This window comes from Mustela putorius, unplaced genomic scaffold (assembly GCF_011764305.1).
Source record: "Mustela putorius furo isolate JIRA1106 unplaced genomic scaffold, ASM1176430v1.1 tig00000874_pilon_pilon_pilon, whole genome shotgun sequence".
In the NCBI taxonomy this organism is placed as follows: Eukaryota; Metazoa; Chordata; class Mammalia; order Carnivora; family Mustelidae; genus Mustela; species Mustela putorius.
Genome location: NW_025421505.1, coordinates 3,068,708 through 3,091,410, shown reverse-complemented (window position 1 = coordinate 3,091,410; position 22,703 = coordinate 3,068,708). Strand labels below are relative to the sequence as shown.

The following is a 22,703-nucleotide window of genomic DNA, read 5'->3' as shown; positions in this document are numbered from 1 at the left end:
TCTGTCCCACCCTGGTAATACATACCATCTGTGCAGCTGGTGGGCAGTGAGGGATGGTTTGGGGGGGGGGTGTCAAAGGGAGGGTTCAGAAATACGGTAATTAAACCTCAAAAGCTCCCAGCGCCCTTCTAACCCTAGCGATGGCTGCAGTCATTCAGCGACAGGGAGAACAGTGGGGCCTCCAGATGGGACTGCTGAGCAGTTCCCTGGCCCCATCCCCGATAGTGCTGCTTTCACTTACCAGCCTGGGCGCAGCTGTGGTTCCGGGGTGTGCTTCGGTGGAGTGGGCAGTTCCGGCTCTGCCCTACCAGCTGTACCACACTGGGCAAGATGCTTCCTTCCTGCGTCTCAAGGGTCTTCTCTCTCAAACAGGAATAAGCGTAGTACCTCTCTTGTAGGAGTGCGGGGAGGTGAGCAGGTGAATGTGTAGGGGTGGGGGTGGGCATCCACCGGTGCTCAGTAATACCGCGCATCTCCGCTAGGGGCCGCTGGCGCCGCGGGACAGAAGCAGAACCCTGGGCAGTTGGTGCCATAGACGCATTTTGGGTTGCTTTTCGTGACACCAAGACTATATATCCTTCTTGGTTTCTGGCTGAGCCTTAGAGAGAGGAGCAAAGGTCTGTGTGAAATTTGAACAATGTAATCCAGGAGGGACATTCTGCCCGAAGAATCAAAGGCCATGGAAAGGAAGACAAAAGCTGCAAATGCTTGTGTGTTATCCGACAGACCTCTTCACAAGGTGGTAGCATGTCACAAGGGTCCGAGGTGGGGGAGCCATGACCAGGGTCCTCCTGCTGCTCTATGGCATGTGAGCTGAGAAGCCCAGAGTCCCATCGTTCTCATGAGGTCTATAAATTAGAAGGGGATTAACACATGGAATGAACATTCTGGATTCTTCCAAGGGGAAAGCAGACCCAGGAGGGTAAAAACAACTTAAGGACCCATCTGCTACAGCAGTCTATAAATCATTCTGATGATAGAATGTCATCACCAAGGGCTTTAGTTCTAACTTGAAAAAGTAAAATATTTTTTTAAAAAAATTGTGATTCTATCTGAAAGAGGAAGTGTTTGCAGAATGAGAAAGGATTTGCTACTGCTAACTACAGAGCTTAGCCAATTCCTCTGGAATAAAGAACTGAAACAGATAGGCAATGTGGCATCACTAGGGCTCTGGGATTCCAGGATCTGATAGAAAGCAGGAGCTTTTGGTTAACTATCCCAGACTCCACCTGTGTCTCCAAACTAAGGCCCTTCCCAAGCTCATCTGTTTTTGTGGTAGGGGTTTGTAACATTATCAATGTTTGATAAGAGCCCCCCCCGCCCCCGTGGCCTGGCCCTAACTCAGGTGTCCTTTGTCTCTCTCCAATCTTAATAAAGTCATTTTTTTTCTTCCTGTCGGTTCTTAACAAACCAGGAAACAAGGACAGTGAGCCCCATGTGTCCCCAAAGTTGGAGCCTACAAAAGCAGTGTTCATTTACTGACCATCCGGTCATCCATCGGTGAAAAGCAAAGGGGGAGCTGTTTGGTCAATGCTGACAAAGTAGAACAGGCACGGGCTCTGGAATCCAAGAAACCAATTTGCATCCTGGGTCTGATACCTATCACCTGTGGCTTTCAAGAACTTGGTCTTTTTGGGGCGCCTGGGTGGCTCAGTGGGTTAAGCCTCTGCCTTCGGCTCAGGTCATAATCTCAGGGCTCTGGGATCAAGTCCCATATCGGGCTCTCTGCTCGGCAGGGAGCCTGCTTACTCCTCTCTCTCTGCCTGCCTGTCTGCCTACTTGTGATCTCTATCTGTCACAAAAAAAGAAAAAAAAAAAAACAAACTTGGTCTTTTCTGAAAAAATTTCCCCTTATATCTACAACTGCGTTGTTCAATATGGTAACCACTGACCACCTATGGCTCTTTATTTATTTATTTATTTATTTATTTATTTATTTAAAAAGATTTTATTTATTTAGTTAGTTAGTTCCTGTGTCTCTTTAAATGAAAATGAATTACAATTAAAAATTCACCTCTGTTGCACTAGCTACGTTTCAAGTGGCCCCATGTGGTTTTCATGGCTACCATGTTGGGCTGTGCCCATCGCCAACATTTGCATATGGAAAATCAATCGGGCAGGGTTGATCTAGTCTAAAACTTTGCTGAGTTGGCAGATTTAAATGAGCTCCTATTTGTGAAATGTCTTGCACTGTAGCCCCAAATTAAATAGTATGCTGTTTTCTAATAACTACTACAATTCATTCAGCGCTTGCCTTGTCCCAGGCACTCGGGCTTTCTCAATTTTGAGAGCTCTGTAAGATTGGTATCCATGTTCTCAACTTACAGATGGGAAAAGTGAAGCTTGGTGAGGTCGGGCAGCACCACCACCAAGATTCTCCAGCAGATGCCTGGTGCGGAGGCTGGCTTTGGAGCCAAGAGCCACCTCCTTTTTTCTTCTTCTTTTTTTTTTTTTCTTTTTGAAGATTTTATTTATTTATTTGTCAGAGAGAGAGTACAAGCAGGGGGAGAGGCAGGCGAAGGGAGAAGCGGGCTTCTTGCTGAGCAAGGAGCCCAATGTGGGGCTAGATCCCAGGATCTTGGAATCATGACCCAAGCCAAAGGCAAACACTTAGCTGACTGAGCCACCCAGGTCTCCCCCAGCACCACCTTCTATGAGGGTCCTCTTCCTCCTCCGAAAGTAGGGGACTTCTGCTGGAATGAGATCGTCCCCCCCCCCCATCTCACTTTTCTGTGTCTCCCAATCTACCATCAATCACAAGTGACTAATGTTTAAATAAAGTGGAGTTGATACATTAATTAGCCAATCCAAAATCCCTATCCCTGGCTGGTGGTAAGACTTGACCTTTCCCTGTTTGATGATACAGACCCCACAGTAGAAAGGTATAGCATTTTGCCTAGGTAAACATGATGGTGATCGAGAGGCAGGAGAGCAAAGGTAAGAAAAAACACAAGCAAAATAAACACAATCACCTGCTGTCTAGAAACCCCCTGGGAATACTGCGTCCTCCAGAGTACTCCCCCTACCCAGACTTCTGCCATTCCTTATAAGAAATGGGCTTAAATTTTGTTTAACCAAAAGACTTTTAAACTTGAAACAAAGGAAAAATATCTTAATCTATGTCATACTTTTTAAAGATTTATTTATTTGAGAGAGAGAGAGCACAAGTGGGCAGAAGGACAGAGGAGGAGGGAGAAGCAGACTTACTGCTGAGCCGAGAGTCTGACGTGGGGCTTGATCTCAGGACCCTGAGATCATGACCTGAGCTGAATGCAGATGCTTAACCCACTGAGTCACCCAGGCGCCCCTAATCTATGTCATTTTGAAAGTGACTTGAATCTTTGAAAGCTAGGTCGTGATACTGAATAATGCTGCAGTGGCATGTGTTAAGTGGGAAAAATAGGCTAAAATAATGTTGAGACACACGGCTTTTAAATATACTCTATCCTTGATGAAATGAGGGAAGTGCTCGGGAAGCCCATCGCGGCACAGGCCTTTCAAAGCAGGGATCCTTGAGGCAGAGAAAGTTTCTAGCTATAGTGACTCCAGAAAAAGTGATTCTTCTTGCCTCTCAAAACAGCGTGCCCCACCCCGGTCCCCCGCTTGTCCACAGTCTCGCCAAAGGAGCTGCTGTACCTTTCATCCTGTCTCTCCCAGTGGCTTGAGGGCAAAGAGTGAGCTTGGCTGGAGGAGTTAGCCAGTCCTTGAGCTCTAAGGTGTAACTGTGTCGAATTTTAACAGAATCCTGTGAGAACTGAAACTCTGAGCTCCCTGGAGGAAGTTCTGTTATGGTTTGTTTCCTTACTAGAGAATCCCATTCCCATTTGCTAACTGCAGAACAAACAGATTGGCAGAGGAGAAAGAAGCTGGCTTCCTTTCATGACCTCCACAGCCATGCTGAAAGTCTGGAGGCAAGTTCTTCTTGAGAAGGGGAGTGAGGGTAGAACTGCCTCTGCCAGGTCATGGGGCCATGCCCCACATTGTGGTCAGTAGGTATCCATGTGAAATTTAACACTGCTGGTAGGGAAAAAAGACTAAGGACTGTATATTTGCTCACCCCGAGGGCCGGGTCCTTCTGTGTGTTCCTGGGAGTGGAGACAAACAAAGAGATTGAGTTTCCATTCCTTTCAAACGATTGCTTCATGCTCCTCGGCTTTGTTTTTTGACTGTTATGGGTAGTTTGAAAACGTTTAGTCTGCAAAACTTGTGGCCAGAGTGGACGACATTACTGTGGGCTTCTTTACTGGGAACTTTGTCTGTAGCATTGGTCAGAGCTTCTTGGAGCTTCCCATAGAGAATTTCTTTTCTGGCAACTCCCTCTCCTGACCCCCAAAGTGTTTTTATCTGTGAACTCTACAGGTTCCTGTCAATACTGTTTTTTGTCCTTTTTGCTTTTGTTGCTAGGGAGCCCAGAGCCAAATTGGTATCTTCTATTAACTGTTTAGGATCCTATGACAAGCCTTTCTGGACCTTTAATTTTAAGCTTATTTTACTTTACTGTCTTACTTGTCTTCTCCTTGTCCACATTCCTTGTCCTGTTTTGAAAATGATTTCTTTGAAGGGCACTCAATCAGTGCTCCTGGTCCAAGGGAGTTTCCAGGAGGTGCCTCAAAGAGACACCAAAACTCTGAGATGAGCTCGTATGAATTTAAAACAGGAGCCCCGTGCCAGGCAGAGAGCCTCAATGCAGTGCCCTTGGATTTGTGCATCTGTCCATGGCAGCCTTCCAAGGACTGACCGTGATGGGTTCCGGGCTTGCTACAACCCCCTCAATTCAAGTAATTTCTTGTTTATCTCTTTTATAGACTGGCCTGCTGAAAACTATTTTATTTGAAACATGAGATCATGTGTTCACTGATTTTTTTTTTTTTTTTTAGTACATGAATTTGGTTTCAGGGTGCTTTTGCTGTGCTAGGCACTTAGAATGCAGGTATGAATAAGAATCTCTCAAGGACCCTGCCCTCGTAGATGTTACACTCTGGTGTGAAAGCCAGACAATCAACCGATCACTATAATCACAGACTGTGATTGGAGCAGGCAAGGAAATAATCAAGATACTGTAATAGAAAATAAAAGATGAGATACACTTTAAGGAGGTTAGGGAAGCCCCTCTGAAGATAAGTTAAGGCAAGGTCCCTAGGGTGAAGAGGAGCCAGCTATGCCCAGGGCAGAAGGAAAGTATTTCTGGGAGGGAGAAGGTACAAGCACAAAGGCCCTGAGGCTGGAAAGAACTGGAGTTCAAGAAAAAGAGTTCCCATGGCTATAGTGAAGAAGAAGGAAAGCAATGGAAAATGGCAGGATATACGGTCCAAAGGATCCAGTTTGTCTAGAACGTTTGGTAAGGAGTAGGTTTTACCCTAATTAATGCAGGAATCCACTGAACGGTTTTAATGAACTGATGAAAAGTTTAAAGAGTCCATCTGGCTGCTGTAGGAAGAACGAATAGAGGTGAAAAGATCAGTACTTGGGCGTAATGATGATGGTTTGAATCAAAGTGGTGGTGAGATGGAGAAAAATGTATATACATGAAATATGAAGGAGACTCGTTAATGGAAGTGAGAGGGGAAAGTCAAGGATGACTCAGTTTCCATAAATCAGTAGATACAGGGGACATTATTTGAACTTAATGTCTTAATGCTGGAAAGGCTTAGAGAGAGGCTAGGGAATAAAGCATTCTGTTATGGGCATTTAATTTGGAGACATCTGAGTGGAGATGTCAAATAGAGAGTAAAGTTTGGAACTCAGAGAGGACTGGGATGCTGTTATAAATTTGGGAGTCTTCAAGAAATAGATGGTCTTGAAACCAGGGGGTTAAAGGAGATCTAGGAACATCGTGGCCATGAGAATTCTCAGAACCAAGTCCTGGAAAGCATGTAGAAGCTGAGTATAGAAGGAAGAGAGACTAAAGGAATGGTATGCAACCAATGTGGCAGAGTGTTTCAAGAAGGAGGGAATAGTCTACCATTCAGAGATCAAATCAGATTAGAAAAAGAATATGTGGGTGGCATTTGGCTACATGAAAGCCATGGTAAACCCGGCCAAAGAAATTAGAGAGGCAGACAGGAATGGAAGGCAGATGGAAGATCAAAGATAGTATGGAGGAGAGGTAGTACAGGCAGTGAATATGGGCAAATTTTTCAAGATATACCCTAAAGGGGATCAGAGACATAGGGTAATAAGTGAAAGAAGAAGTGGGGACAGCTAGCACGTGTGTGTGCTGCCAGGAAGGAGCCAGTAGAGAAATGAAAAGCTGATGTGTGTTGGATGGTGATGAATGAAAGACAGCAGTCCTTGTGTGAGTGAAGGAGGATTGCATCTGGAGCAGAAATGGCAGAGGGTAGGTGGACCTCTCTCTGTTCAGAGAAAGTACGCTTCATGAGGAGGGAAGAAGGAGAGAGGTTCTCATTGGATGGGTTTTCTTTACTCAGTGAAGCATTGTAATTGCTGGAACTAAAGGAGTTTGAGAAGAAGCCATGAAATAGTCCTTTCATAGGGCTGGGAAACTTTTAATAAAGAATTATTAAGTCTGGAAGTCATTGCTGACTATTCATGTGACGTTTGTGATCATGAATGTCAACTCAAGCTTGTCAATCCAGTTCTGTGATTTTCTTCATCAGTTTCAGTGATAAAATATGGATAAGATGGACTTGGCTCTGTGACTAAGAAATCAGAAATGAGGTTAGGGGATTGAGGGTATCAGTGAGAGAATGACTGTGATACAGGACCATGGAAATAAGCTAGACAAGGGTGGAAGTAAAAGGAGGGAGAAGTCTGGTGGACAGTGAGTGATCAGCAAGGTTAACAAATAAGAAGTTTTGAAGTCAAATGGATATAGGAGAATGGGTACTGTCGAGGTAGGGACTAGAGAGATCTGGTGATGTGGTCCAAGAGTGGGACATTAGGAGTTGAAATTTCAAGGTGGTGGTGATCAGCCCTGGGGGTACTTTGTAACTGACAGAGAAAGAAAGAGAAATCATTACAGTTAAGGAGGCCAAGGAACTGAAAGTTCCACCTCGAAGTAAGTTGTAAAACCATTCTTATTTATCATGTATATTTCATGGATCATTTCAAATCCTTATTTGGAAAAGGAGAGGGTGCACATAAATACGTAATAGCGATGGTAGCTGATTCACTGTGGGTCTACTCTGCAAATGCCATATTAGGACAGAAGTTTGAATATTATGCACCAGAATTCTGTACCGCCATTAAGATACTGCTTGGGAAATCTTCTAAAATGTGTTAATTCTCATATTTTAGTTAGTAATTCTTGTGTCTCTATCAGTAATGATAACAAGACTCCCTGTGGCCTTTTGGTCAAGTTTAATACCTTTTGTGTGGCATGCAGCACCCTTCTGATCTAGCCCTATTCATGGGTCCAGTCTTTGCTGCTCTTCCCTTGAGATGTTCTGACCACACCAATTTCTCCAAAGTTCCCAATGTCAGGTCAGGTGTACATGTCCTTGCAAAGGCTTCTCCCTCTGCTCAGTGTGTTGTTTCACCTGGATAACTACTACCCATTGTCTAAGACCCATCTAGAGTGTGAGCTTCTGGGACAAGCCTTTTCAAAAAACTTGAACCATCCAAAAGGGCCATCTTTGTGGGTCAAATACTGGCAATGTCATGTTGTTAGTAATCTGTTATCACAAATGCATATTTGAGCCATTCATTGCTGATAGTAGCTACCACTCACTGAATTGTAACTGTGTGCCAAACACTTTATATTTATCAATTCACGTAATTCCTACAAGCCTGAAACATATGTGTAAATACCTCCATTAGATAAGGATTTGGAGACTTAGAAGGGCTTTTCTAGGAGATGATAAAAAACAAATGGCAGAACTGGGTTTTGTTTCCAAAGGCAAAGGTCATACCATGCCCCCATTCTTTGTATTTTTCATTGCTCTATTTGCAGTGCTTGTCATGCATCTGGTACACAGTTGAAATATGTATGATATTCTTCACCTGTCAAAAGGCTCCCCAAACAAATTTGAAGGCTGGCTTTGTTCCAGGCCCCAGGGACTCTCAATCCTGACACCTTATCGTAGCCCAGCCTCTTGACATTGGCTTTACCTTGACGAATGTTGCTGTTTGCCTGAAATTTAGAAAGATATGTTTTGATGGGTGAAACTATAAGTCTGAACTACCCTTAAAGTCTTAATTACTCTTTGTTTTAAATCACTGCCCTGATCCACATGTGGTAGACAGGCTCCCTATTGTTGGCCCCCTAAGTATCAAGGAAGATGACTTCTTTACATCCTGAGAAGGAAGTGTGGATTTGTTGATGCAGGAGTGCCAAGGCTTGGTGCAATACCATCAGAGGACAGAGGGCATCCGGGTTCATTTCCTGAATACACTTTTTCTTTCACCGATGCAGAATTTACCTTGTGCTCTTAAGCACAATGGTACTTTCCTTCTAAAGACCAGAAATATCTCGGAAAGTACAGCATAGCTGTCCCAAACCTCTGCTTATGGGGCTTAACATTCCTCCTTCTCCTTCTTCTTCTTCTTCTTCTTTTTTAGATTTTATTTATTTATTTGACAGAGAGAGAGAGAGAGAAAGCAATAATGAAAGAGGGAGCACGAGAGGGAGAAGCAGGCTTCCCGCAGAGCAGGGAGCCCGATGTGGGGCTCCATCCCAAGACCCTGAGATCATGACCGGAGCTGAAGGCAGAGGCTTAACCCACTGAGCCATCCAGGTGCCCCCTAACATCCCTTCTTGATGCAAATTTTGATTCTCTAAGTTTCAACAGAGTTTCTGGTTTCCAAGACCACAGCAGTAGTTCTCAAACTTTAGCATGCCTTAGAATCACCTGGAGGGGTTGCTGGAATGCAGATTTCTGGGTCGTGCTCCCAGAGACTCTGGTTCTGTTCATCTGGGCTGGATCCCTAGATTCCACAGTTGAGTCAAGCTCCCAGATGATGTTGATGCTGTTGGTCCAAGGATTATACCTTGCTTAGCTCAAAATCCTGCTCGAGTCCTGGTTTAGAGGATACCACATGAGGTTGAATGTAAAAACAAAAATCTCGGAAATTTTCTGAGTAAACATCTGAATGCAGAAAGATGTAGACAAAATCAGTGACTTTTTAAAAATCTGATTTTTTACATTATATTAAATATAGGCAACAATTGTTCTTTTGTGGAGGGAGACCAGTTGGCTGGAATCTGGGAGTCCTTCCTTCCAGGTCTTGGAAGAACTTTGTTTTCTATGACCTACAAGACATCAGTGTGTTTTGTCCTTAAAGCTACTCTAGAGGGAAATGCTGCATAAAGTTGATCAGGCTTTCAATACAGAAGTGAATGCAAAGAGGTTTTAAGATGAAACTATTCCATACTAGGAAATGTGGTCATTAGATTTAGGATGCAAAAGGCTGATTTCTCATTTTCCCTCATTTAGAGACTTAAAAGATATTTGCATTTCTATTAGATTCAAAACGGGGCTGAGTCATACAGATCAACACATTGCTTTTTTAACAGGAATCCTTTGTGTTTGAACCCAACTGCCTCTTCAAAGTGGATGAATTTGGCTTCTTTCTGACCTGGAGGAGTGAAGGCAAGGTAGGCAAGTTGTTCTTTCCTGCCGTCCGATTTAAACCACTATATTTCTCAATGAGTAGGCAGAAGGCCTCTTAAGGGCATGGACCCCTACACTTACTTATTTATTCAAGATTTTAAAAACGTGCTCCCCTATGGCAGGCATTCGAGATACTGCCCTAGACCTCATAAATACCAATCTAGGAGAAGAAGGAGGCATTCCAAAAAAAAAAAAAAAAAAAGATACAGTCATTGAATGTTGTGAAAGAGGTTGGGTTGTTACAAGAGTTAAAACTGGCAGATCTGATTTAATCTTGGGAATTAGGAAGGTTTCCTAGAAGAAGAGAGTTTCAAGCTGAGTCTCAGAGCTGCATTAAGAGCGTGTTCATCTTGTTACACTCCGGGACTTCATTCAATACAGAGCCAGCGCACACATTAAATGGATCTTTGAACTGAGTTTAAGGAAGTAGAATTGGAATCCTACAAAAGCATGGTACTCCCTTAATATTACATGTACACGCACACATTTAATGCTGTCTTACTCTAGCCACAGTATTATATGCATAAGATAACAGCACTTTATAAACATAAATAATTATTCAGACCTGCATCCACATAGACAAGTATATCTGAAGTGGATGGACTGTGTGGGGTCACGACCATTTCTGATTATTGGGTATCTCGATGACCATCCTTTGTTTTTTTCTCCCTCTCTACCTTCCTGTCATTGGCATTGCCTTCAAAATTGCATCACCCATCTGTGCCGCAGGTCTGGCAGGATTTCAGCTCACTGCTGTATTATATTCTCTCTTTCCAGGAAGGACAAGTGCTAGAATGTTCCCTCATCAACAGTATTCGATTGGGAGCCACACCCAAGGTACCCGTGATTGGTGTTTGCTTTTCTTCTAAACACAGATTGACTTAGTTTGGAAAAGGATGCTGGGATGTTATTTAAGCTTTCACTGCCCCAAACTCATCAGCCACGAATGAAGAACACACAGTTTAGAAGTCTTTTCACCTACATCCATTGGGTGGTCTGGATTGCGTTGTATTCAGTTCTATGAGAAGCGAGAAGCATTACTCACCTTTCAAAGAGAAGATGCTTGCATCAAAGAAACAGTTTCCTTAATTCAGAAATTAATGCACCAAGGGCCCCCTCCCTCTGCTGCCATTTTTTTCCTAAGCAAACTGTGAGTCACTTCTGGCCTGCGGTTGATGTGGCAATTTAAATGGCATGGTTAGTTCCATGTTTGTGCACCTGTGCACGCAGACAGTGGCTCACCTTGGAGGCTCCGTTTGCCTCTGAGAGAAGAAAAAGATGACAGAGCATATAAATCTTCTTCACAGTGATTGACTTGTTTGAATAAGAAGCTGTTTGCATAGTGGTGCTGGGAGTTTAGAAGCTGGTTTTTTTCTAGAATATTAAAGCACAGTATGTATGCCCTTTTTCATAGTAGCCCTGCAGGTTTTTAGATGTTGAAAAACAAAATTGCGTGCCTCATTTTGTTTCTGTGTGTTTTTTTCAAAGCTGTCCTCTTTTATGTTAGTTAAAATTTCCGTGTAACTGTTGGCATTTCCTCCTGAGTTTTTTGGAGGACAAGGATGCTATTTTATGCGCTAATTAGGGTAGACTTAAACTGTCTTCATTCCAAATAAAGATGCCATGGCTTCTAGGAGATGAACGTGCTCACCCTTTGTGTCCGGGTTGCTTGAAAGACTCAATCTTTTTTTTTTTTTTTAAAGATTTTATTTATTTATTTGACAGAGATCACAAGTAGACAGAGAGGCAGGCAGAGAGAGAGGAAAGGAAGCAGGCTCTCTGCTGAGCAGAGAGCCCAATGTGGGGCTCGATCCGAGGACCCCGGGATCATGCTCTGAGCTGAAGGCAGAGGCTTTAACCCACTGAGCCACCCAGGCACCCCTCAATCTTATTTCTTAATAACCATTGGTTGCTGGCTGTGTGGATGTCTGTGTTTATTGGCATGAGACGTCAGGGACTGTCCTCTGCTAAAAGGCCCCTTTGATCTTTGTGGACGCAAGCAGGTCCTGAGGTCAGAGCCTTTCCATCTCATTATCATCTTCCATGTCCTCCTGTAACTGCAACCAAGAACCTAAAGAAAGACCCTTGCACCTAATTTTCTCAATCAGTAATATTAGAATACTTTTCTTACCAAATGAGTTCAGGTAGTGTGTAGTATTGCAACTTTTCCCTCTACATGTTTTAGAATAATGCTACATATAAGGGCATTTTTTGACAGAAAGAAAACATTTGTCCTTCTGTGTATTGCACTCCTGGGTATTTACCCCAAAGATACAGATGGAGTGAAAAGAAGGGCCATCTGTACCCCAATGTTCATAGCAGCAATGGCCACAGTTGCCAAACTGTGGAAAGAGCCAAGATGCCCTTCAACAGACAAATGGATAAAGAAGATCTGGTCCATATATACAATGGAATATTACACAACATTCAGAAAGGTTGAATACCGAACGTTTGCATCGACATGGATGGGACTAGATGAGATCATGCTGAGTGAAGTAAGTCAAGCAGAGAAAGTCAATTATATGGTTTCACTTACTTGTGAAGCATAAGGGAGAAGAAAAAGAAAACTGAATCGGGGGAAGCCAGAGGGGGAGACAAACCATGAGAGACTGTGGACTCCGAGAAACAAATGGAAGGTTTTAGAGGGGACTGGGATGAGGGGTTGGGGGGCCTGGTGGTGGGTATTATGGAGGGCACGTAGTGCACGGAGCACTGGGTGTTGCACAGAAACAATGAATCTTAGAACACTGCATCAAAAACCAATGATGTATTTTATGGTGATTAACATAACACAGTAAAAATTTTTTTTTTTTAAAAAAGGATAATGCTGCATATCAGGGCATTTTTTGTTAGAAAGAAAACGTTTGTCCTTCTGTGTGTTTTTACATCAAATGAGCATGTTCCCTCCATGTTCTGCGTTCTAACAATTTTTTCCTATTTGTGTAATTTACACAGGATCCCAAAATCCTGGCCGCTCTCGAAGCTGTTGGAAAGTCAGAGAATGATCTGGAAGGGCGGATAGTTTGTGTTTGCAGCGGCACAGATCTGGTGAACATCAGTTTCACATACATGGTGGCTGAAAATCCAGAAGTAACTAAGGTAGCCTTAGTGAAAAAACCTCCTTTCTCTTTCCCCTTCCTATATGTATATATGTGGTCGGCCTAATATGTCATGTATAATTTTGATTTATATAGTACTATTGTATTGTAATAGCTTTAATTTAAAATTTAAAAAACATATTTCCATTGCCTCGGTGGAATGTTGGTGTTGAAGATTCAGCAAGCACAGTACTCTTTGAGTGTATCACTTAAATATACCAAGAATCCAAGTAGGTCTGAGAATATATTGTAGGAGAAACTAGCGCAGCACCTGTCACACTAGAAGGTGCACAGGAATCGCGGGATTTTGTTAAAAGGGACATGGTGATTCGATAGGTCTGAGATGGCGACAGAATTCTCCCTCCCAGGCTCCTGATACTCATCCCGCTGGTCTGAGAACCACAGTTTGAATTACAAGGGACTAGATCAGCAGTGCCCAGTAGAAATATCCATCAAGCCACAGATATCATTTAAATCTTTCTAGCAGGCACATTTAAAGAGTAAGATGGAGCAGGTGAAATTAATTTCAGTAAAATTCAATTTGTTCATGGTATACCCTAAATACTGTCATATTAACTTAAAACCCATGTAAAATTAATTAATGACATTTTACGTTCTTTTTATAGCATGTCTCCAAGATCTGATATGTACTTTCAATTCAGCCTAGCTATATCTGAAGTGCTCAATAGCTACATGTGGCTAATGGCTACCATACTGGATAGCATAGGTCTAGATGGTGAAGATATATAAGCTCCGCCCCCCCTCACCCCTATAAGTTATTACAGTATTGGGTCATGATCTGTCTTTTAATACTGTACCCAGAGTACCATTGACCTGGCAAGTGAGTCTCCAAGAGCTTTTGGCCAAAGTAAAAAGCCTCAAGCATAAATCACTTTTCTGCAAGAAATTTGTTTTGGGGGGTGGCTCTGCACAGAGCTCTCAGTATCTTTCTGTAACAGGTGTGAGAAGGCCTGAGCCTTGATTCTCCTGTTACAGAGACCCAGGTGCGGGGGCTGTGGGAGGCATTTCATTTTCCTGTTTAATGCTACCAGAAGAAACTCCATGTAGGATTGAATGAGAAAGTCATCATTATAGATACCGGGTTTTAGAGCTAGACAAGAATGTATAGATAGGCTCATTGGACAGAACCAAGCTTAGAAGACTTGACTGTGAACCAGAGCTACCGGGTGGCAGAATTGAGTTCTGCAGACTCTGAGATCCTCTAAGCTCTTTACCCCCAACTCACAAAGGATGATCCACATTCCAGTGACACAGTCTCGCCTTGGAGCTCCTTACACCTGGGAGTCTGAGGTCCACCCAGACCTACAGATCCAAAATCTTCATTTTTTTAACAAGACCCCTCCTGCTCCCTGCCGCAGATGACTCAGATGTGCAGGGAAGTACGAGCCGCTCCTGGACTCCGACTTTGGAGCCAGGAATGGATACTCCACATTACAGGGGAGGCTTTGTTTCTGTCGCATGGTGGTTTTGTTGGTTTTGTGCTCTTGTTCCAAGTTACCTCGCTTTGGGAGAATAGAGATTTCAAAGCCTTCAAGTTCTTTTATTATTTTGCTTAGATCGATGCCAGTTTGGTCCCTTGAACCCTGCTGATCTAAACGTGTATTTTTCCTGCTTTCTGTAGTTCACGCCTGCCTCTTTGCTGCAGAGGTCTTTTTTAGTGGCCGTTTACCATAGCAACATTGAATCCCAGAAGTCCATGCTGACCACTCATAAAGAAAAAGCTCCGTTAATCAGATACAGATGTTGAGCTGCCCCAAATTTTGCAAAAAGACCATTCTGTAGACCTGTGTCTTCTGGCTTTTGTCATCTCGTCATGTTACAAGCCGTATGCTTGGGCTTCGGGACCAGGTGGGCTGGGTTCAATTCCTTGCTCTTCCACTAGCAGCTGCGTGACTTAGACAACGGACCTCTCAGTGCCCCATTTCCTTCATCTGTGAAATGGGAATAATACCAAAGCCTCTGCTGTTAGACATGTCATGAATGAGTATTGCGTGAGTTACTGCCTGGGAAGTGGTTAGTTAGTGCAGGATCACTCATTGAAAGTCTTGGATGAGTGTTAGCCCTGATGATGCCAGGGTCCCAGAATATGAGAGCCAGAAATGGAGTTTAGGAAGGACTTCCTACCACATCATTTTTCAGTGAGGCCAAGGAGTTAAAAGAACTCATGTTAGACTACACAGCAGGTGGATCAGAGTCTGGCCTCACACTCGGGCTTTCTCATATCCCATGAGATACTCCTGCCTGATGCCCTGAGCAGGTACAGTCCTGGAAAGAAGGCTCAGACCAATAAATCTCATAACCCTTTTGCTTTCCTGAGTTTAGTGCTATCAATCATAGTCCATTTCATCTAACAACCATGCTCCAAAACCTCTCTTTCTTAGGAGATAGTAGATATGTGTATCTTTGAAGTAGGGGTAAGGACAGAAAGTTAAGATTTAGGTTTCTTCTCGTAATAGCATTTCCACTGACAGAGTAGGAGATATTGAAAAAACTTGTTTTCACTTTTACTACTGAGTCAGTTCTCTAGTTCTGTGTAATTGTTTAGTATAATGATGTACATCATTATCTGGTCCTACTCTACAAGTCTCCTGGTATTCTTTCATATTATCTCAGTAATTAACTCTGTTTTAGTGTCGCCTGTAACTATAATTTTTATGGAAAATAGAAATACATTTTTTTAAAGATTTTATTTATTTATTTGACAGACAGAGATCACAAGGAGGCAGAGAGGCAGGCAGAGAGAGAGGAAGGGAAGCAGGCTCCCTGCTGAGCAGAGAGCCTGATGCGGGGCTCAATCCCAGGACTCTGGGATCATGACCTGAGCCAAAGGCAGAGGCTTAACCCACTGAGCCACCCAGGTGCCCCGTTTAAATGGTTTTTATCCAAGGCATTGGGAAAACTTATTCATAGAGTATACATATATGTGGGTAATTTGGCCTGCTTCCTGATTTCAAAACTTAACTGTGCTAATTCATATCCTAATACTCCCTCCAGCACGGACGATACTTTCCCTGTCGCCTCCATTTTATTCCTGTTCCTCCGTATGTGTTCGTATCCCTACCAGAACACGCAGGCCACGGAGGCGAGAGGATTTATACAGAACACACACAGATGTAACGGCGTCAGGTCAGAATGATGGCAGAACTCACAACTCACGTCAGGTCAGGTGAGAAATGTGGAGACAGCCCAGTGTCCCTAAAATGGCACTTACGACTCTATGTACCACTTCAGCCTAAGTACGACCTACAAGCCTAGAGTCATGGTACCATAGGGTAAGCTAACTGCTCTCGTCTTCCTTCCCTGCGTTCCTGGTCAATTTATCACAAGAATCATTTAAAGAAAGTCATTATTTTTCTTAAATAACACATGCAGACCTTAAACACTTGCATATAAATGGGGTTCAGTAGTTGGCCAATCTTTTCAGGTCAGGGATGAAGTATTTTCATGAAGTATTTTTGCCTTTATCGGGCCTGTGAAGCATGGTCTCAAATGCCCGGTTTGGTTGCATTGAAGTGAGGCTTTTAAAGACAACCCGTGGAGCAATGGGATGGCAGAATCCTACAGTTGTAGGACTTCTTTCCTTAATCCTGTAGTTGTTTTGTTCACTCAGTTTGAGGAAAAAAAAAAATCACATGATGCAACTTGCCTTTAAAGATATCTTTCCAAAATATCCAACTTAGAGAAACAACAACCCTCTTTCTTCCCACAAACGTATTTCATGGGTTCATATAATTTTTATTTCTTTAAGGATTTATCTCTTTATTTGAGAGGAGGAGCAAGCGCTCATGCCTGTGAGCATGAGTGGGGAGAGGGGCAGAGGCAGAGGGAGATAAACAGATTCCCGGCTGAGCAAGGAGCCTGATGTGGGGCTTAATCCCACGACCCCAAGATCATGACCTGAGCAGAAATCTGGAGTCAGTCATTTAACCAACTGAGCCACCCAGGCGTCCCAGTTCATAAAATTTTCAAATTGCAACAGACAAAACAGGTTTGGTAACAAACATGAGTAACTCGTAGTAAGCATGCAAAGTAAGAACCAAGGGTCTCAACATACCTGGACAGTACCTTGCTGTTCAGCATCCCCCCCTGGGTGGTCAGAGAGTTTTGCTTGTTGTGTGAACATCTGACAATTACTGGTCAAACCAGTGAGAGAGAAACCGAGAGAGTTTCTAGTAGAGAAGTTGCTTGGGAGTATTTATCCTATGAGATTCCTGAACCTCTTCTTAATTCCTGGGTTCTTCTGACACTGATGATCTGCCCATTCTGGGGGAAACAAAACAAAACAAAGAAAGCAAAACACAACTTTACCAAACCTTTCATCCAGGCAAATGGGCCAACTTTCAGCTTTGTGGGCTCTCCCTGGAGAACCAGCTTTCACACAGAAGAGGAACCTTTCCTGACTTTGAGCAAGACATTTCATGTTCTTTGTTCTTCCTGTTCCCCAAGGGGGTCTCCGATATTTTTTTTTTCTTATTTCAAGTGGTATTTTTAAGAATCAATACATAGTATTTTTTATGTAGTATCTGAATTTCTCAGAGTTGAGGTTTCAAATAAATGCAAATATTGTCCAGTATGTATGACGTGAAAATAGGGTTGTGCTTTTCTTCCATAGAAGAGGACACAGATATAAAAAAAAACATCTTTATAGCTCGGCTTGAGTTTTCTCTAGCTGCCTTCTCTGCTTTGAGTTAAGAGGTTGCCTTGCGGCTGTACCTCTTTAGAAATTTGATCTCAGTTCTGCACTTGTTCTCCCCTACAAAATAAATGTTGACTGGTATTGTAAACTTACGTCCAAATCTAGACCCTTCACCCACGGTCCACACCAGCAGCTGAGACCATGGACGCCTTCCTTGTCTCCCGTGTCAGCCCATTGTCGACACACACCCTTGTCTCAAGAATCTAGCTGCTTCTCACCATCACCATGACTATAGCATGATCCAAGCCCGTATCCTGTCTCCCCTCACTGGATTCTCTGCCTTGGCCTGGTCCCTTTGAGTCTGTTCTCAAAATAGCAGCTGGAGGGATGCTTTTAACACATACTGCTTTCTCTCTCCCGTTTCTCACCTCTCTGCGGGAATATCGCCTCAGCTCCACATCTTGCCACCCCATGGTTCACCCTCACTCCTTATCCTGCTGTATTATCTTCATAGCATTGATCGCTACATAGCATTTATTCATTTAGTCCCTTCCTCTGCTGACATGAGGGCAATGTCCTGTGCCTGCTGTATTCCCAACATCTGGAATGGTTGTGCCCAACTTTTAGTAGGTGCTTAATAAATACCCGCTTCACTGAGATCTTTCTATAAACAGAATTGATAAATTCTAACCCGGGTGATCAATCGATCTATTTATATATCTATCATTCTATAGATAGATAGATAGATATGGTCCCTCTTGCTATAACCTCCAGTTTCGTACCGTTTAGCTCTAAGGAAATTTCGGAAAATGCTTTTTAGACCACAAGCCGCAGAAAATGTGATGTACTGATAGTCCGAAGGTCTAGGATTCCATGATGTTATTTTTAGAGTCACTGCAGGAGACACGGGGACTGTTGTTGCGAATCAAGACTGGAGGTTTTCACCTGGTATCTTTCCTCTTTCCAGCTTGGATCATTATTTTTATGCTTGCCTAAATCCTTCCTGTCATTCTAGTTAGAAAATTTAGCTTTCTTCCCCTCTCCTTAACCCTCAGTTAAAAGGCTTGGCCAACGGATCTTGGCATTTCTTCCTCAAACATATGTGCCTTTCGGTAATAGGTGACTCAGATATGCAGCTTAACGTGCCTGGGAATAAAAGCAGTCACGTGAAGAAGATATTTTCCAATCTTTTTTTGATCTGTAATAATACTTTTTTTTTCTTTCCTGGCTCATCCTCATCTCTTTGCAAATAACATGGAACATTGTGACTGCGTTCCTTAGTTAGAAAAGCAACTCGGTTTCTCTACTGCATTTTTTTCTCTCTCAGAATGCAACCAGCTTGGAAGGATTATGTCTCTGGCTTGTTGAAGGGAGTTCAGATGTCTTTCATTAAGTTACAGCTGGCGCTGCACAGCAAACTGAAATCACAGAGTCACTGTACATAAGATGGAAATGCAGCCCTCATTTAAAATCCCCAAAAATAAGTGTGTTATTTTATACTAAGTTGAATTTTCCTTTGATTACAAAAATAAGCTGTTTTTATGAGGTTCAAAATGCAAAGATTTGGACTGAATTTAGACAATTTCCAGACTGCTTATTATACTTCGTGCAGGTTGTAAATATTTGGCAAACTCTATAAATTATGCTTTGTAACCAGGTCCTCAAATAAGCCCATGAAAAAGTACTATAGAAGTTAAATGAGAAAAATGTTACATGTTCTCTTTTGTATACAAAAAAGATAAAGTCAGGTAGTTTATTAGAGGTAATAAAATCTTATTTTAGTAGATTGGGTTGAAGGCCAAAACCACTTTGCTGAGCTTGAATTATGTTGAGTGAAAGGCTAACTGCAAAGTTTCGTGGGAAAGGCCCTGCAGAGCCTCCCTCCCCTCCCCTCGGTTTTCTCTTTCTTGCCAAACACAGAGCTTGGAGAGCCCCTACATAATGCAAATTTACCCAATCCCAGAAATCTGGAATTCTGGGGGCTGAGCCCCATAATCTCTTTTTAAACTAACCTGCCATGGGATTCTCAAGCAAGGTGAAGTATGAGTCCTGTTGGTTTAGTGTACAAATGGGCTTAGTCTGAAATTGACAGTGACTGTGAACTCAATTATTTTTTGTCAAATTGACTGACCACAGCAAACAGGCTAATCTGTAGACCCGTGGATTCCACTGGCTTAGCCATTGTTCAGAATTCCCTCAGAACACCCAAAAGCATCATTAAAATGAACTCGTGCCCATGACCCTAACAATAGCTTTTTTTCAGAGCACTCCCTGGCAAAATGATGTTTCTCAACACAGAGTTTTGTTTTGTTTTGTTTTTTTTTAAAGATTTTATTCATTCATTTGACACAAAGAGGGATCACAAGTAGGCAGAGAGGCTGGCAGAGGGAGGGGGAAGCAGGCTCCCCACTGAGCAGAGAGCCCGATGTGGGGCTCAGTCCCAGGACCCTGAGATCATGACCTGAGCCGAAGGCAGAGGCTTAACTCATTGAGCACAGAGTTTTAATGGTATTGTCTATGCCAGTGGTTCTCCAAGCCTGGTCCCCAGATGAGCAGCTCCAGCAGTCTCTGGGAACTGAATCAGAGAGACGGATTCTCAGCCCTACTGAATCGGTAACCTTGTTTTCATGAGCCTTCCAGATGATTCTGGGGTACACTCACATGTGAGAAGCAGTGCTCAGTAAGGAGCATTTAAATCCATCTCTGTTGGGCTCCTGGGTGGTTCAGTGGGTTAAGCCGCTGCCTTCGACTCAGGTCATGATCTCGGGGTCCCGGGATTGAGTCCCACATCAGGCTCTCTGCTCAGAAGGGAGCCTGATTCCTCCTCTCTCTCTCTCTGCCTGCCTCTCTGCCTACTTGTGATCTCTGTCTGTCAAATAAATAAATAAAATCTTAAAAAAAAAAATAAATAAATCCATCTCTGTTAAAAAACTGCCTGGGCTGTCCAGGCTCTCCTGAGCCAATGTCCACTGAATGCTGAAGTAGCCAAATTGTAAATCTCAGCTTCTTATCACCCAAGCCCCAATACCCTGATTGATTGAATTCTTCCCCCCCACCCCCCGCATCGTTTCTGTGGGTTTTGAGGCTCCACTCTGGCATGAGACGTGTGTGCGTTTTCACGTTTCTGAAGCTGAAAGTTGGCATGTTCTTGTTTTGCTTTCACTTTAAACCATTTTGAATTCCTGTGAAGCGAAGCAGAGAGGGCCAGTTAAAAGGCCTGCTTCAGGACAGAGCTGTGATCAGCAGATGAGCAAGCGGGTGTTGTAAGCTTCAATGCCCCCATCCTACCTGGGCGCTCACTTCTTGCAAATGAAGTTAATGGGGTTCATTTGACTTACTGCTGGGTTATTGAAACCACCACTCTCTGTCTGCCTTCGGAGGGAGGGCTGAGATCATTGGTTCATCTGTGGCGTGGGTGAAACTTGTCTCCGTGGGCCACCCACGACCACCTTCCATCTCTGTGGTTCCCTTGGTTCTCGTCTTGCTTTTCAAGACCATCTGTCCCAGAACTCCGTTCCTCCGTGTCTCCTCGGTGGCACACTGTCAGCCCCAACTTCGTAGTTTCTCCCTGTGATACCAAAAGTAGTAGTTCCTTTAGACCGTGAGTTGCAACCCCAGGTGCCTGTGGGAGAGAGGAAGATGATTTGAATAATGAAAAAATACCAGGTGAAGACAAATAAGGGATGGTATAGACGGTAGCGAGTTGGAGTGTCCATACACCCTCTGGAGGTGGGGGGGGGCAACATCTACCTGTCTCCAGTCAATTTTCCAATGATATAAGAATATACGCCTTGAGATTGTTGGATGGTTGAAGATGGTGGTGTGTTTTCCATGAAATACTGGACTTCTGGATTTATTTTTACATGAAATCTCCTGATGCTAAAATTTTGACAAACATATTCATTTTTAAACACCAATGCGCCAATGACAGACTCTCTGTGGCTCAGAGATAGAACCTTAGCTGTAGACATCAGCCAGCATGCCACATGAAGGCACTTAGAGTAAGAACTAATATTTTACCTAAGGTGTTTACTTTGTTGGCATTTTAAATGAAGATGCTTCATTTGTTTTTATTTTCCCTTTTACCTTCTTTTATCCAGCTACTCATCCAAGAATTACTTTTTGATGAATTCTAAGCTTGGATAAATCATTTCCAGTACATGGGATTTTTTATTCTCATTGATAAAAGTAAGAAGTTAGGGCGCCTGGGTGGCTCGGGGGGTTAAGCCTCTGCCTTCGGCTCAGGTCTTGATCTCAGCATCCTGGGATCAAGGCCCACATCGGGCTCTCTGCTCAGCAGAGGGCCTGCTTCCTCCTCTCTCTCCCTGCCTCCCTGTCTACTTGTGATTTCTTTCTCTCAAATATTTAAATATAGTATATATAAATTATAAATATATATATTTATAAAATATAAAAAAATTTTCTCTCTCAAGTAAAATCTTAAAAAAAAAAAAAAAAAGGAAGTTGTACCCAGTGACCGTGGAAGTTATTTTCTCCTCTAAGGGTTCAGGACTCTCTTTGCAAGAGAAAATATACTAGATGCCAAGGAGGATATGGCTTAGTTGCTTTGGAGGACATTTGCGTATAAGTAGATATCCCTAGCTTAATACGGGTTACATCACCCGCGCCAACGCCAGTCCTCACATTGCTAAGAAAGGAGTTTCTGTGGTCAGACAGGGAGAGGGGAGAAGTATTTTCATAAAAGAGGCAGGACTTGCTGCTGGTCCCATTATGGTGAGGTCCACAGTGTGCGGTCCACCAGAAGACAGAAGGCTGTGCATGGGGGCATGTGATAAAAATTTGAAAAAACATCTCATCTTCCCCAAAAAGGAAACCCCATTCCCGACTCCCTGCAACCCCAGCCCAGCCACCCCAGTGTGCCTTTTCAATTCACACAATTTTCTTCTAAACACAGTTGGGCTTGTGCTGTTTTATAGAGTTTCATGTACTGTATTTTACTTAAAATTTTAATCACATGTATTTTCTTGGTCCTTACGGTGTTTTTCTTGGGCTTCGGTATAATTGTAAATCCCCGCGGTCTTGGAGGTGGATTTTCTTGGTGTTGCCCGGTCTTCCTCAGAAAACTTCCAGCCCCCTGGGGGCTTCTGGGCAGAATGCAGGGGCTTCTTGGGAGACAGGTTTTCATTGCAGCGGGGGTGGTGGGGTGGTGGGAAGGATGGGGGGTGCTCTCTCTGCTGTGTGTCATGAACTTGACAGGTTTCCTAGGAAGAGACTCTGTGCTCTAGGCCTAGCCCCAAGCAGCTCATTTTGCCCTAATTGCGAGTGTTATCAAATGACTCCACCAAGGGAATGCAAAATGAGTGCTTCTAATTGTTCCAGAAGCATAATAGGAAGTTGGGATTTCACATTTTGGCC

At 43.3% G+C, this 22,703-nt stretch overlaps 1 protein-coding gene and 1 long non-coding RNA gene across 9 annotated transcripts in view; one reads left to right on the top strand and one right to left on the bottom strand.

The window, feature by feature from the left end:
- The window catches only part of PLCB4 (phospholipase C beta 4), a 412,481-nt gene that overhangs the window by 274,404 nt on the left and 115,374 nt on the right, over positions 1–22,703 (top strand). For all 8 annotated transcript variants that reach the window (XM_045086008.1, XM_045086009.1, XM_045086005.1 and 5 more), the window contains 3 exons: positions 9,476–9,556; positions 10,350–10,409; positions 12,528–12,671. In XM_045086008.1, the coding sequence (XP_044941943.1) occupies positions 9,476–9,556; positions 10,350–10,409; positions 12,528–12,671 (285 nt within the window). The remainder of the gene's footprint in view (positions 1–9,475; positions 9,557–10,349; positions 10,410–12,527; positions 12,672–22,703) is intronic.
- LOC123393564 lies at positions 242–3,985 on the bottom strand. Its single transcript, XR_006608391.1, has 2 exons — positions 3,637–3,985; positions 242–848 (listed from the first exon to the last, which is right to left on the bottom strand). It is a non-coding gene; the product is annotated as an uncharacterized LOC123393564 (long non-coding RNA).